Below are 17,011 nucleotides of genomic sequence, written 5' to 3' on the forward strand. Positions count from 1 at the left end.
CAGAGATAAGTATGATGCCTGAATTAGGTCTATGCCTCACTCACCCAGTTATCGTTCTTAGGTAAGGTGGAGCTACGGGATGCCAACAGTCAGTCAGCACATCTTCTTGCTAGTGCTCACAGATCATCTGGAAACTAGGTGATTGCTGGCAACAGCAACAGTGCAACAGCTCGCCTGCAAAAGATGGGGCAGTTGATTCTGCCCTTCCCCTTTGGTGGAGAGTCCATGCCCCCCTTCCTAGAAAACTGCAAGGGCTCCATTTTGGCATGGCAGGAGAAGGACTTGCCCTCCCTCCTTACAAGCGACCTGCAAAGTCTCCCGCACACCCCAATTTGAGAAATACTGTCCAAGTGGACTGGACCGTCTGCTGGGCAAACCTAGGGTTGCCAGCCCCGCAATGGGGGCAGGGCATCCCCCACACCCAGTGGGTGTTTCCCCGCCATCACTCAGCAAAATGGAGGCAAACAGGGAGGAACACGACGGTGTCCTGATGCATTGATGTCACACACCCCTCGTATGACTGGAAGTGACATTAGCCCTGCCTGGCAACCATATGCAAACCTGATTGTATTGTAAATCGCTCTGAGCGACCGGAAAGGCTGGGCAGAATTTCAAAATGGAAAGAAAAGAAATAAAAAGCCAGACAGGTAACTGCATTCAGTTGACAGACCTAAATTCCAGCCCATCAAGTGATAAGAATCAGCCGAGCTCTTCTCTTTCAGTTTCGGTATGAATTGAGGAAGGGGAAAGAGGCAAAGACAAACATGTCAGAAGACAAGCATGTGATGCAGTTTCTTATTTATGCCCTGCTTTCCTCCCCAGCGGGGACCCAATGCAGCTTACAGTATCGTTCTCCCTTCCTTCCATTTTATCCTCACAACAGCCCTATGAGGCGGGCGAGGCCGAGAGAGCGTGAGCAACCTGAGGCCACTGAGCCATGGCAGCTACGGCAGACCAGTCCAATCCCATCCCAGGCCTGCACAAATCACCTGCTTATGAAATTTCTTAATACGCTCTGTGTGTGTGTGTGTCTCCCTTCCTTTCCCCTCTCTATAATGCAGAGAGCATGTTCTGCCTCTCCAGAATCTGCCTGAAACGGGTTCTACCTTCCCCCATTTAAAAAAAAAAATGACGTAATGCAAAGCAATAAAGGAGCAGTTATCAGCGAAGACAGCAGCACAAATCAAGATCACATCACAAAAGCGACGCAGTGCGATTCTGCGGAACAGTACTCTGTGTCTGTGGGTACCCCTCCGGATGACGCGCTGACCTGCTTTATTTTCTTTATTTATATATATATATACACACACACATATATATATACACATATATATACATATATATATATATATACACATATATATACATATATATATATATATATTTAAAAACTAATACAATTTAACTTATTCGGCATTTCATAAAGCTTATCTTTCCATATATCAGTAAAAAAACAATATTTGCTCAATGTATGCCTTCATTAAATACAGATGTTGACCTGCTTTATTTTCACACTCCTTTCCCCAGCAGCTGTTTCCACTGAAGCCTTCTTTGCCTATGGAAGAGGTTTCCAAACTGTGCTCCACGGAGCGCTTGGTGTTCCGCGAAACATCTCCTAGTGCTCCACGAAGACATTGGAAAGAAAAATACCGTACTACTGTAGTTCAGTTTAGTATATAGGTGCTAGGTGAAAATTAGGGCTCCGTGACAAATTTCCCTCCTGAAAAGTGCTCCATGACTCAAAAGGTTTGGGAACCTCTGGCCTGCGGCAAATAAAAACGGCTTCCAGTCACCCGTGACGATATTCATCCCTTACGTTGGGGCTCTTTTTGCTTTCTCTCTCTTTTTTTAGTCACAACCTGACTGCCAGAAGAACGGCTCCACCTGAGACATTTCCAGAAGGCATTTTGTCTCTGTTTCGCCTGTCCCGTAAGAAGGATGAGAAAGTTGACGATCAAATGTATTACGTTAATAAATGACGGTAATATTGAACCTTATAAGGGGGTAGAACTATGCATTTTTAAAAAATGTTATATATTGTTTAACCGATGTTCTTCCCTTTCCCTTTCCCTTTTCCCTGTATCCTTATTTAATACTGAAAACTAATAAAAATATTTATAAAAAAAGAAGAAGGATGAGAGCAGGCAAGCAATTTAGTTATAACCGAAAACCCTGTTTGCAACAGAACATCCATCTGTCGAGGGAACTCTGCTGAGGTCTTTAAGTCATATGAGTTTCCTGACAGGGCTGGGGTGCGTAAAGTGCTTTTTAGATGTCAGACTTCAGATCTTGCCTACAGGATAAGACAATGATATGTACTCTATCTCTTCGCAGAGCAAAGTTTGAAATGTTCCTCTGCCTAAGGAGCCTTCCTCCAATTTAAATAGCACTTCCTTATCAAGGAAAAGCCACTTAATTTGGAAGATAGCTCCTTAAGATGGAGATACGCCTTCCAGCCTCAGGTGGGATATTGTGAGAGAGCTCCTTCGGTCTCTTAGTATCACCCTGTAAGGGATGCTGTATGAATTCAGACAGCACAAGACAACCATCTCTCTTTCAAGTACATTTACTTAACTTCATTTATACCCCCGCCTTTCTCCCCAACGGAGACCCAAAGTGGCTTAACTTGTTCTCCCTCCTCCATTTTGTCCTCTCCTCCATTTTGTCCTCACAACAACCCTCTGAGGTAGGTTAGGCTGAGAATGTGTGACTGGCCCAAGGGTCACAGAGCAAGCAGAGAGAGGATTCAAACCTTGAGTTTCCCAATCCGGCACTCTAACCTCTACACAACGCTGGTTTTTCATCTCATCTTTCATCCAAGGAACCAAGGATAGTGTACGTGGTTCTTCCGTCCCCATTTTCTCCTCATGGGGCAAACCTAAGTCACAAAATTGTTTTAATCATGAGAAAATGGGGAAGGGAGAACCCTGGGCTCCTTGAAGAATGTGCAAGATAAAAAATATAATAAATAATACTGAATTGCATTTACAACAGGCTCATGGTGTGAGAATAAATATATTATATAGGCTTAAAAAATCAAGAAAAAAGTTAGTTTACTTTAAAAGCCAGTGAAGGACAGACGACTGTAGAGTCAATTAATACAGTATTAATAATACATTATTATTAATACATTATTAATTAATATTATTATTATTAATAATAATAATACATTATTATTAATTATTATCATGGCAATAATGCATTATTATTAATACAGGAAGCCCTTCAGCATTGTATAATAGGGCAGCAGGGCACTACTCAAGCAAACTGAGAATGTGCTTTATTTTTTAAAAAAATGTGCATGCTACCTTTCTGCCCAACCAAGGCAGCTGAAAGTTAAAAACTAAACATTATAACAACCTAACTTGAAAACTAAAACTAATATACCTATGCAAGAACACACAAAATCTTCATTCACCAGCAGAAGACAGCGACAAAAGGGGACAGATGAATATTGCTGGGGAAAGAGTTTCATAACTTTGGGGCCGTGGCCAAGAAGGCCCTGTCTGGGGCTGCCATCCACCTACTCTCAGACGATAGGGGTGCCCAAAGCAAGAAGGGCCTTGGAAGATGGACTCAGCGGTCAGGAAGGTTTGGATGGGAGTAGGCGGACCTTCAGGTATAGTTATTATAAATATACAGGTGAATTCCTATTTTCCCCTATGAAATGTTGTAGGGTATGAAACACTCGAAAGGATGTGAGAGTCAGAATGGTGTAGTGGTTAAGAGCAGTGGTTTGGAGTGGTGGACTCTGATCTGGAGAACCGGGTTGGTTTCCCCGCTCCTTGGCATGAAGCCAGCCGGGTGACCTTGGGCTAGTCACAGCTCTCTTAGAGCTCTCTCAGCCCCACCTACCTCACAAGTTGTCTGTTGCGGGGAGGGGAAGGGAAGGGAACTGTAAGCCGTTTTGATTACTCCTTAAGTGGTAGGCAAAGTCAGCATATAAAAACCAACTTCTTCTTCTTCCCTGCGGTACCACGAGGGGTGGTGTGTGTGAAACGCACAGGCGAGGCAAATTCCATGGTTCTTTCTCCCCTGACCGGCACCCCATTGGCAGGGAGGGAGAAAAGGCCATGACAGGATCAAGAAGCCGTGTCACATTTGGCTCTGCTGCATTCATAGACATGCCCCCCCTTTTGTATATCATTACTGATGTGGTTCCCATAGCTTCTCTCATGCTGGCACAGATGGGTATGAACACTTCTGCTTCTGTGCTCCTGATTCAGCTTCCTGGCATCTTTGCACACTGGACAACTGGCAGAGCTCCCGCAGGGGCGGATCCTGAGCCGCTGTAGGGGCTACACAGAAAGATCCGAAGGCCTCTCTCCTCGAGAGATACTTTGTACTCCGGTGCAGATATCCAAGAGGCGGAAAAGCATACACACAACACACACACACACAACTATTGTGGCAATGCCGTCAAGTCGCTTCCGACTCCTGGCGACCCTATGTCCTCCAAAGTGTCCTATCCTTAACAGCCTTGCTCAGGTCTTGCAAACTGAGGGCTGTGGCTTCCTTTAGAGCACTGGTTCCCAACCGGGGGTCCGTGGACCCCCAGGGGTCCGCGAGAACTAAATTAAGGTCCGCGAAACAAAGTAATAAACCCATAATAAATTAATATTTTCAATTAAAAGTTCTCTATTATAAAAATATATATTCAAATATTATTCTAAGTTTAATGTTTAACTAACAGTTATGATTAAAGTTTATTTCCAAATTCTCGGAATTTTTATTTTGAACCTTGGGGTCCCTGCACCGAACAAAAAAGTCCTAGTGGTCCCTGGTCAAAAAAAGGTTGGGAGCCACTGCTTTAGAGAGTCAATCCATCTCTTGTTGGGTCTTCCTCTTTTCCTGCTGCCTTCAACTTTTCCTAGCATGATTGTCTTTTCCAGTGACTCTTGTCTTCTCATAATGTGCCCAAACACTAGTTATTAAGGCTAGTAATTGCCTTGGTGGATCAAGCCACGTTCCATCTGGTCCAACATTCTGTTCCCAGTCATGGTTAGACATGCTTCCGGAAGCTGAAAAAACATCTCTTTTGCTGGCTGTCCCCCATATCTGGTATTCGGAGGTATGTTGCCTTTGTCCATGGAAGTTCCATTTAGCTACCATGCCCAATGGCTGTTGGTAGGTCTAGAATGCTTATGTTGTGTGTTATGGGTGACCCTGTGAATTCATGACCTCCAAAATGTCCTGTCACTGCTCAGGTCTTGCAAACTGAAGGTTTATGAACTCACATGAACACATGAAGCTGCCTTCTACTGAATCAGACCCTTGGTCCATCAAAGTCCATCAAAGTCAGCATTGTCTACTCAGACTGGCAGCAGCTCTCCAGGGTCTCAGGCAGGGGTCTTTCACATCACCTACTTGCCCAGTCTCTTTAACTGGAGATGCCAGGGATTGAACCTGCATGCAGAGCAGATACTCTACCACTGAGCCGTTTAAAACAATTATGCACAAGGTGTCTGGAGTGGGGAGAGGAAGGGCAGGAGGTTTTAAGCAGGTCTGAATCTCCTTAAAAGGTAGAGAAACTCGGCATATCAAAACCAACTCTCCCATCTTCCTTCTCCCTCTTCTTCCCCCTCCTTCTTTTAAAAAACTCATGCATTCCCCCTTTAAAAACCCAGCAATATGTTGCTCCAAATCCTTTTCCGTATATTTTCATCCGTCTATTTTTAAAATGGAAACGCAACGCATGAAAATGTGTGTCTAGCTCAGCCGCTGTCTCTATGGACGGCTTCCAGGTCAATTGTCTGTCAAGCCTCAGCTCTTCCCTTTGTGGAATGCAAATAATTATACAGACCTACCTTTACAGGTTGTTATGAGGTTCTGGAGATGTTTACTTGTTGTAAAACTTCAGGTTGGGCAAGGTTAAAATCAACACTTTTAAAGAATCTTCAAGCGACCGTAAATCAAATCTTTTAATATATCCTCCTTTTGCCCTTAGGTCCTGAGAGAGGTTTCCTGGCATGTCCCCGGCATAGTGGTGTACTAGGATCTGGGAAACCCCGGGTTGAATCCCTGCTCTTCCATGGAGTCCACTGGGTGACCTTGGGCCTGCACACCATCTCAGCCTAAATGACCTCGCAGGGTTGTTGTGAGGATAAAAGGGAAGAACAATTTTGTAAGCTGCTTTGGGTCCCCACTGGAGAGGAAAGTGAATAAATGAATAAATTATGTTGTTTTTAAATTCTACTGGAGGCTGTTATGGTTTTATTATATTATTATTGCTAAATTGTTGCTACCCGCCCTAAACCCGTATCCCAGTATCTCCGCCACTCCCTGGAACGGGTTGACAGGACACAGGGAGCGGGACTTAAGCCTTATAATTTTCACCAAAATGAACATAAATTTTAAATATCTGTGCTCTGAGGGCATAAAGGTAAAGGTCCCCTGTGCAAGCACCAGGTCATTCCTGACCCATGGGGTGACGTCACATCCCGACGTTTCCTAGGCAGACTTTGCTTGCGGGGTGGTTTGCCGGTGCCTTCCCCGATCATCTTCCCTTTACCCCCAGCAAGCTGGGTCCTCATTTTACCGACCTCGGAAGGATGGAAGGCTGAGTCAACCCTGAGCGGCTACCTGAAACTGACTCCCGTCGGGATCGAACTCAGATCGTGAGCAGAGCTTGGACTGCAGTACTGCAGCTTACCACTCTGCGCAGCGGGGCTCCTTCTGAGGGCATAGGCTAGTTAAATATCTGATGTTCCTGTTACTGAATTATCTTATCTCTTGGGAATTTTTTCAAATTCTTATTTGAATGGCATTCAAATCCTACAGTACCTTTATTACAAAAAAACAAAAACAAAAAACCTCAAGCCACTTAGCATCTCATGCTGATGAAGTCCAAGTAACCCGGCAATATGGGTAAACAGGAACTTCCTCTTCCTTAAAAAACAACCAAAAAAGAGCTGCGTATTATTTTTTCAATTGGTACTTTCCACCCCAAGAGCTGAACTACTGCCTCTAGGAATTTGTGAAGATTTCCAGAGCTATATTTGTACCCAGTGATATAATCCCGAATCTCTTTCTTCCCACTAGAGACTAGACTCTTTAAATACAAGTCCTAAACTGCACAATCGCACACTAAATTTTACTCAGGATCACATCATTATATGGAAACTAAGCGATGATTCTGCCTGGATGTGTACACCCATCGTATGTCCTGGAGAAGGTATTCAAAGAATCTACTGCCTATAAAACAGGGGTGGGGAACCTTTTTTCTGCCAAGGGCCATTTGGATATTTATAACATCATTCGCAGGCCATGCATTCTGGCCCTGCCCCCTTTAACCCCTCCATTGTCACCACTTCCGCCCCCAGCCCTCTTGTAATACAGAGGGAAAGATTTCTTTCCCAGGTGGGAAAGGGTTAATACAGTTGCTTGGGCGGTCATAACAGCTCCATAGCTAATGACTCTTCTCCAAGGGGGAAAGAAGGTTCCTTTTCTCAGCAAAACAAACTCACATCCGCCTTGAATAGAGGCTATTCCTGTCTGTGGGAGGAGGCGGATCACCAGTCTTAGATCCTTCTGAGCTAGAGATCTGCCAGGACCCACGAAGGGCCAGACCAAATGATTCCACGGGCCTTAAATGGCCCCCGGGCCTGACGTTCCCCACCCCTGCTATAAAGGGAGGTTGCAGCAGCATAAAGTACAGTTATAAAGAGTCTTGCTGGATCAAAAGATCTCTTTCCCAACAAAAGTCAATCAGATGCTTTTGGAAAGATCAGAGCCAAGGTGTGAAGGCAGCCTGTCTCTTCCCCTATTTGTCTTCGGTACCTGCTATCCAGAGGTATACTGCTTCTGAACGTGGAGGCTCCACCAGGGAGCGTGAGAAGGAATACTCAAAGGCCAAACAAAAACCAAAGAACATAAGAGCATAAGAACAGCCATGCTGGATCAGATCAAGGCCCATCAAGTCCAGCAGTCTGTTCACAGGTGCTTCTAGGAAGCCCACAAACAAGACAACTGCAGCAGCACCATCCTGCCTGTGTTCCACAGCACCTAATATTTTAGGCATGTTCCTCTGATCCTGGAGAGAACAGGTATGCAACCTGACTGGTATCCATTTTGACTAGTAGCCGTGAATACCCTTCTCCTCCATGAACATGTCCACTCCCCTCTTAAAGCCTTCCAAGTTGGCAGCCATCACCACATCCTGCGGCAGGGAGTTCCACAGTTTAACTATGCGTTGTGTGAAGTGGGGGGAAGCAGATTTCCAAGAAGCAAGTGGAGAGGAAGGCTGGAACAGGGCCCAGTCGCAGCCTCCAAGGTGGACGGTTTTTACTTTCTACTTTATGTTTTATTGCTGCTATTTCAGATTTTATTTTGTTCTGGGTTTCATGCCGCCTTTGTATTTTCGTTTGGTATTAAACCTCGTGAGCCATCCCAAGGGCTCGCTTTAACAGATAGGTGTGAGAGGACTTGTGTAAACCAATAAAATGGTTTCTATCCTGCTGCGCGCCATCGAAAAAAGTTCAGTTGTGTAAACCAATAAAATGGGTGTGATTTCTATCCTGCTCCTCCATAAAAAAAAAAAAAAAAGACTGGAGAGAGAAATTATGGATGTATATGCGGATGGCCAAACTTACAGATTTGTTACATGGTAAAGACATGGAACAGTTTAAAAAAACATGGTCCAGGGCCGCCGCATATTGGGATAAATTGGCGAAGATGAATTTTACAAGTATCGTTAATGAATTATAGATTAATGTCTTTTTTTAATACGTGGAGATAATAATAGTAATTTTAAACATTGTCAAAGCACTTCTCCGGAAGTCCAGAGGTGGTGGGAACACTGTTTGGGGGGGGGGGGTAATGGAGCCCTGTATTTTGCAATTTTATATTATACAATTGTAATTATGATGGCTTTAGAAGTGCTCTTTTTTGCAATTTTGTATTTTGTATGTTGACTTTTTTATGTTTCGATTTAAGCTTATTATACTTTTTCTCTTTTTTTAATTATTAAAAAAACAATAAAAATTAAAAAAAAGCTCAGAAGCACCTGAAATTCCTAAGCCGTTTCCGTCACTCTGAAACCTCAGTTAACACTATAACAACCGCAGAAGGTTAACTATTCCCTGGGTCCACTTGAGACGGTCAAAGAGACAGACTCCCATCCGGCCAGAGTTTTCAATCAGCGTTCACACCAACAGCATGAACCAAGAGAGCGCTTGCATCAGGACACTAAAAGTGTTTGTCCAGAGATCGTTCATACTTGCTAAAGCCCAATTACGGGAAACACAATTGTGTGCCTCGGACAGAAGAGATCCCAACCCCAACCCCCAAACACAACTCTCCCACACCGTCTTCCTTGCTAAAACTGAAACCGCAAAGGTACTTATTAACTCCGACTCCTCGCCTTAACTCTTCCTTCTGGGAAGATACTCATGTGGTTGGAGGGGGGGAAGGTTAATGTGCAGCTAATGCTCACAGGTGGATGGGTTGCCAGAGGAGGAAAGGAAAGTGAAGGATGAGGGAAACAGCATAGGGGTAAAGAAAGCATTAATGGGACAGAGCACTGATCAGGAGCAAAGTATAGGCTTTGCGTTGCAGAAAGACACACGGTTAAGTCCCGGGCATTTTAAGATAAATAAAGTTCCTAGGAGAAAGGCCAGGAGAAATCTCTGCTGAGATCCTAGAGAACTAGCCCATCAGGCTAGACCAGGGGTGTCAAACTCATTCGTTCCGAGGGCCGGATTATGACATAAATGTCAAGGGCAAAAACGCCGGGTCGCTTTATCCTCCTTTAATCCCTGTTTTAGCCAGGATCGAATGCACATTAAGTGAAACGCATGCGTTCAATCCTGGCTGAATCCTGGCTGAAACAGGAATTAAAGGAGGATAAAGTGACCATGCATTTTCGCCCTTGGTCAGGCCGGGCCATGCCTCGCCAGGGCTGGATAAGAGCTCTCAAGGGGTCGGATCCGGCCGGCGGGCTGTACGTTTGACACTCCTGGGCTAGACGACGCGTTTATCTATATCTCACTTTTCTCCCCACTTGGGTCTCAAAGAGGCTCAGATCACCACCACCCCTGCATTCTCACACAACAAAAACAACCCTGTGAGGTAGACCAGCCAGACCGTTTGAGGGGCCTAAGGTCACCCAGCTAGCTTCCGTGGTAGAAGTGAGGATTCAAACCCCCGGACTCCCAGAGTCCTAGGGAGAAAACGCATGGTCGCTTTATCCTCCTTTAATTCCTGTTTCAGCCTGGATCGAACGCATGCGTTTCGCCTAATGTGCGTTCGATCCCGGCTAAAACAGGGATTAAAGGAGGATAAAGCGACCCTGCGTTTTCGCCCCTAGTCTGCCACTCTATCCACTGCCCCACATTGGTTCAGACGATGCTGAGCCAAAGATCTGACACTCATTATAAGTCATACTTTATAGACAAAGGAAGCATCCTGAGACACAGCTGAATAACAGTAGATATCCCATCAAGGCACCAGAGATGCAAGATAGTCCCTCCCCTCCTGATTTTAAATTCACAGCCACCCTGCGAGGTAGATTAGCTAAGAGAGGCAGCTGGTCCAAGGTGGCACCCAATGAACTTCACGGCAGAGTAGAGATCGTCAGTCCTCGTCCAGGATCTACCCGTACCAGCTCACATGATGCCGGCGTAGCCTTGTACCCAGGCTCATTTAATTATTTTAGAGTAATTGGCTGTACAGGGTGTGCGACCAACATGCCCCTGACCTTTTTTCGGCCTGTGGGCGCCTTGGGAATTTGGGCACAGTGTAGCGGGCGCAGCCACAAACAATATCGTTTTAACCTGCGCAGCCAGTCCGGGGGAAATCAGAAGCCCTGCTGGGCAAAAGCCCCACCCAGTTTCTAAGACACAGTTGGTGGGCACCAAGAAAAAGTGTCACTGCGGACCCCGATATAGATACTTTATCCATTTTGCATTAGTATTTTATAGTGATTTTAGTGCATTGTATTTTGTATCGATTGGTCATTGAAGGTCGCCACGAGCCTGGCCTTTGGCCGGGGAGCGAGGGCGGGGTATAAAACCAATAATTAAATGATCCTCCTAAATAACGGTTCAATGTGGTCTTGCACACTGAGGAGAGGAGGCATCTCCTTCCCTCCCCAGAATGGTGCCCTGCAATAGGAGGGGCGTTACATTGGGAAAACATTAATAGCAACAACAGTTGGCAAATATATATATATATATGTATGTTGAAATCTTAGGATGGAAACGCAGCCGAGTCAGCAGTACCCACAAGGCAAGGCTATTAAGAGGGGGAACACATCGGTTACTCACTGGCTGTTACCACACTAGGTATTCCCAGCAATGTATCAAGAGTTTGGAAATGCTTTAAAAACAAACAAACATCGCTTTAAAAGGGTTTTTGGATGCCACGGCTAAAAAAGGTTGGAAGACGTCTTCACAGCAAAAGGGGCCCCTAAAGCGCGAACGGTATTTTTGATAACAGTTTCAAACTCTTAATACATCGGTGGGATTGCACAGAAAGCGCGAACGGTATTTTTGATAACAGTTTCAAACTCTTAATACATCGGTGGGAATACACAGAAAGCGCGAACGGCATTTTTGATAACAGTTTCAAACTCTTAATACATCGCTGGGAAGACCTAGTGCGGTAACAGCGCCTTGCCTATGCTTCTCTTAGCATTTAAGGAAAAATGGCTTTAAAAATACTCTGGCCTTAGGTTCTGAGAGGCTCAGGAGAAAGGTGGGAATATATACACTATAAATGACTACAATATACAAAGCTGATAGATTCTCATCTACTTGGCCATACAACCGAACCTCTGCTGGTTACGCCTGCTTTGAGAGCCCCCACAGCAATTGCAAAAGGCCCCCTACCACACAACAGGCAGGAAGAGGACCCAAAAAGGCCTGTGCAGAAAAAAGTAATGTGGGCAGATGAAGGAAGGCAAGAATAACAGCTGCCAACCTTTATTGCTGTGGCTCAGTGGCAGAGCCTCTGCTTGGCATGCAGAAGGTCCCAGATTCAATCCTCGGCATCTCCAGTTAAAGGGACTAGGCAAGTAGGTGACGTGAAAGACCTCCGCCTGAGACCCTGGGGAGCCGCTGCCGGTCTGAGTAGACGATATTGACTTTGATGGACCGAGGGTCTGATTCAGTAGAAGGCAGCTTCATGTGTTCAAGTATATTGCCATGCTTCCGCGGAACAGCAGATGTACACAGTCCCGGGTCCAATTTCTGCCATCCTCTGAGAGCCGCAGTTATATCAAACACGGGCTCTGCTTTTATACATAAGATTATATTCACCAATTACTTATAATTAATCTTATGTTTAAGAGCAGAGCCCTTGTGCTGATTTTTTGGTATAACTGTATAACTGTGGTTAATACAGCCCAGATCCATTGTTTACATTAAATCCTCTGAGAGCCACCCGTTCAATACTAGATGGACTCTCTATTAAAGCAAGGAAGACCAACAGCTACAGTGCTGGAGAAACAGGCAGAAGGACAAGCCTGGCACTGTATGCCACACCCAGCCCCGTGAAGACTGAACAAAACAAACTCCCACTCCCTTTTGCCACAGATTAGCCATCCACAGACTAGACACATGGCACAAACCCTTCGCAAAGCATGGCATCACTGGAACTAGCCACTGAAGCAGGATCGGTGGCATTTTCATCTGGACAGAAAGTCACGTTCAGCCCCTTTCCTCAGCCCTGGTAAGCTTACAACACCACCGCTCCGTTTAAGTTTTAAAATTGGTAACATCGCAAAAGCACCATATGAACCGTCTTGTCTCCCATACAGAAAAGACGGGAACGCTGCTCTGTATCAAGCACACAGGACCCTTCGCCCAGCTCTTTTCTAACCTTCAGTATCACCGATTCATTTTCCAAAGGAAGGAAAAGGATGATCGAGGATGTACAGACGAGAAACTGATGTTTAGGAAAATAGGGGAGTCTTCGCATTCCTCCTCCGAGGTTTCTTACACTATCATTTGTTCACCCACCAGGTAAAAAAAAAAAGATGGGCTCCAGAATTTATCAAACTGGGTTGGGTGGAGATCTAATTGGAGATCGGGGAAGAACTGGGCCTGGTTTCACCCCCCTCCCCGCCAATCAGTTCCTGCCCCAAAGTAAAAGAACAAAAAGGTTAATATCCTGCATTAAAACATTTGCAGGAGACTTTGAGGTGTTTAGTTATAGTTGAGAAGGCCATGGTGCCGAAGCCAAGTCCCTCTAGGCCTGCTCAGCGCAGGAATTTAATCTTGTACATCCTGCCTTTAGGTGCACGGAAGAAAGATAATGAACAGAAAGAAGCATCATTATAAATAAAGGATTTTAAAAAACATGCTGATTATCTACCACTATCATTACTCCATATCCCAAATTAGGAAGGTGCGGGAGCACTAAGAGAGGATAATTTTTTTTAATTGCCACAACAGGAGATTTGGGGGTGGGGAAGTGAAGTTTGCAGCAATACTGTCCCCCATAAACAGAAATAACTGGGGGGGGGGTCCTATTAATTCTAACTGCAGATCACCTGACTGCTTACAGCCTTAGTACTAGTAGATTTAGAATTTAGGTGGAAGGTACGTCTTCCCTCCCCCCAAAAAAACCTGAGAAAAATAGGGAGAAGTGATTTTGCAGCAGCAGGGACAGTAAAACAGAGGTATTCCGCCAGGCCTATGAGGGCAGCCGCTAGCTATTCGAAGTTATTCATCATAGAATCATAGAGTTGGGAGGGACCCCCCCAGGGTCATCTAGACCAACCCCCTGCACAATGCAGGAACTTCATTGCACTGGCCTCCCCATCCCTTTCCCCTCACTTGTTATCGGGGGTGGGGGATTCTGCTGTCCGGTCTACAGCAGTTACTACCATTTTAGTGCTATTTTAGTTACTACCATTTTAGTGCCATTTGGTTCTATTGTCATGTCTGCTGTGTTTTAATTACTGATTTTAAGGCACTATGGTTGGGTTGATTTTAAAGGTTGCAAGCCGCCCTGAGCCCGGTTGGAGCAGGGACGAGGGCGGGCTATAAATGCGAATATAAATAATTAAAATAAGCGCGTTGTCGTGCAACCCCGCTCTTGAGAGGGCCACAGGTTTCTTTGTTCAGCTTGCCACAAACTTTGGCCATTTATGCACGGGAGGTTTTGCCTTGAATCTGCCATTCTCTAGATGCACATTTCCCCCATCCAGATTCCCTAAACTCAACAATAAGCCCCCATGCAGAGTTTTGAGGATTCGGATGGGGAAAATGTCCATCTAGAGCAGTGGTTCCCAAGGTGGGGCGCACGCCCCACAGGGGGGCAATTCGAGAATGAGTTATTAACAGTGAATGGTATAGTAATTACTTCAACTGTCCTTTCGTTCTTTTATTTTTCTCTTGCATAGATGCCATGTTCTTTGGAAGCTTGTGTAGACCAGGTTAATGGCCTTTTAGACTTCCTCCACGTGAATAGGAGTTAACTTTTTGAATAATAAGAATTACATGTCACGGGGGTGGGGGGCGGGCATCAGGATTTTAGAGATGCTTAGGTGGGGCATGGCCCAAATAAGGTTGGGAACCACTGATCTAGAGAGTGGCAAAGCCAAGGCAAAACCTCCCGTGCATAAATGGCATCGCGTGGGGCTTTTCCCTGCCTGAAACTATGGCTGTTACCGCATTATGTATTCCCAGCGATGTATTAAGAGTATGAAAATGTTATAAAAAACATCGCCTTAAAAGGGTTTTTGGATGCCATGGCTAAAAAATGGTTGGAAGATGTCTTCACACCTAAAGGGGCCAAACTATGGCTGTTACCGCACTAGGTATTCCCAGCGATGTATCAAGAGTTTGGGAATGTTATAAAAAACATTGCTTTAAAAGGGTTTTTGGATAAGGGTTACCGCACTTGTATTCTCAGCGATGTATTAAGAGTTTGGAAATGTTATAAAAAATACTGTTCGCACTTTGGCCCCTTTAGCTGCGAAGACGTCTTCCAACCATTTATAAGCTATGGTATCCAAAAACCCTTTTAAAGCGATGTTTTTTAATAACATTTTCAAACTCTTAATACATCGCTGGGAATACAAAATGCGGTAACCCCCCATGCCACGGTTAAAAAATGGTTGGAGGACATCTTCCCAGCTAAAGGGGCCAAACAAAGTGTGAACAGTATTTTTTATAACGTTTTCAAACTCTTAATACATCGGTGGGAATACAGAGCGCAGTAACCCCCGATGCCACGGTTAATAAATGGTTGGAGGACGGTTAAAAAATGGTTGGAGGACGTCTTCACAGCTAAAGGAGCCAAACAAAGCACCAACAGTATTGTTTATAACATTTTCAAACTCTTAATACATCGCTGGGAATACAAAGTGCGGTAACCCCCGATGCCATGGTTAAAAAATGTTTGGAGGACGTCTTCCCAGCTAAAGGGGCCAAACAAAGTGCGAACAGGGTTTTTTATAACGTTTGCAAACTCTTAATACATCGCTGGGAATACAAAGTGCGGTAACCCCCGATGCCACGGTTAAAAAGATGGTTGGAGGACGTCTTCCCAGCTAAAGGGGCCAACCAAAGTGCGAACAGGGTTTTTTATAACGTTTTCAAACTCTTAATACATCGGTGGGAACACATAATGCGGCAACCCCCTAGATGCCCAGTTCTCCCCTCCCCATTTTTTATGTTGGGGGGGGAGGAAGAGGAGGAGGGAGGTCGGATCTTCTCCCCATGAGCAGAGAAGGCGAGAAAGCGGCGCGTCCAGATGCCCAGCGGAGCAGGCGGCCAGGCAGCTGCTGTCAAGGAAAGCCGACGGCAGATGTGCGGCAAACAAGGGCGTGGCGGGGGCTTCTTCCCCCCCCCGGTCGCTTTCGCTCAGCAACAGGGAGGAAGCGGGGAGGGGGCGGGGAGAGCCCAGAGGAGGGGCGGGGGGATCCCCTAACTGGGGAGGGGGAGAGAAAGAGAGAGTGGATCGCAATGCTTCCCCCCCCCCTTCCCTCCACGTCGCTCGATTCCTCCCGGGGAAGAGGGGAAAAGCCAGGGGGATCCCACCCTGGAGCCAAAAGAAGGGAAACGCCCCGGAACGCGTGCAACAATGCAACCATGCATGTATCCACTGCCCAGCAACGCATGCAACAATTCTTACCTTGACAAAGAGTTCCACCTGCGGCTGCTCTTCGGCCATGGCGGGGGGTGGCTCGGTGGGGAGGGGGGTGGGATGGGAAAAAAAGGCTCCTCCGGGTGGCAAGAAGGCAACCGAAGTCCGGGTCGGCTTGTGTTGGGTGGGGGGGGAAGGAGGAGGAGGGAGGTCGGATCTGCCAGCTCGGAGTCGCCGCGTCCAACTTCAAGCAACTTCCCTCCACGCCCAGGAACTGAGCCCGGTTGAGTCACCCGGGACGGGCGGATGGGAGCTGGGCCAGGGGGCGGGGAAGAGGGCGGCGGGGAGGGGGGAAGCTGCATCTCTCTCCCCCCTCCCACTTTTGTCCTCCTCTTTCTTTCTTTCTTTCTTTCTTTCTTTCTTTCTTTCTTTCTTTCTTTCTTTCTTTCTTTCTTTCTTTCTTTCTTTCTATATCTATATATCTATATATATGTGTGTGTATGTGTATATATATATATATATATATATGTGTGTGTGTGTGTGTGTGTGTGTGTGTGTGTATGTATGTGTGTATATGTGTGTGTGTGTGTGTGTATATATATATATGTATATGTGTGTGTATATATATGTATATGTATATATGTATGTGTGTATATCTATATATATATATGTATGTATGTGTGTGTGTGTATATGTATGTATGTATGTCTATGTATATATTATTTTTATAACATCACTCAACAAAAAACAAACCAAACAATTACAATAACAAAAAGAAAAATAACAAAAAAAAAATTACAAAACAGTCTCCGTTATGTCATTTGCTTAATATGATCTACGTTACAAAATTATAGATTTCAAAACACCCTTTTGACCCTCCACCCCCCATAAAAAGTGACCCATCACCAGACTTCCGGAGAAGTGTCTAAACCCCTGGTTCCCAACCAGGGGTCCATGGACCCCCAGGGGTCCGCGA

The 17,011-nt window shown here is 45.4% G+C and overlaps 1 protein-coding gene across 1 annotated transcript in view; it reads right to left on the reverse strand.

The window, feature by feature from the left end:
* Positions 1 to 16,134, reverse strand: part of CLIC1 (chloride intracellular channel 1) — a 41,652-nt gene extending 25,518 nt beyond the window's left edge. Inside the window, exon 1 of the mRNA XM_056850872.1 lies at positions 16,084 to 16,134. Within this exon, the coding sequence (XP_056706850.1) occupies positions 16,084 to 16,122 (39 nt within the window). The 5' untranslated portion in view covers positions 16,123 to 16,134. The remainder of the gene's footprint in view (positions 1 to 16,083) is intronic.
* Positions 16,135 to 17,011: the final 877 nt, after the last annotated feature.

The sequence above is a fragment of the Euleptes europaea genome, chromosome 1, assembly GCF_029931775.1.
Source record: "Euleptes europaea isolate rEulEur1 chromosome 1, rEulEur1.hap1, whole genome shotgun sequence".
NCBI classification, from domain to species: Eukaryota; Metazoa; Chordata; class Lepidosauria; order Squamata; family Sphaerodactylidae; genus Euleptes; species Euleptes europaea.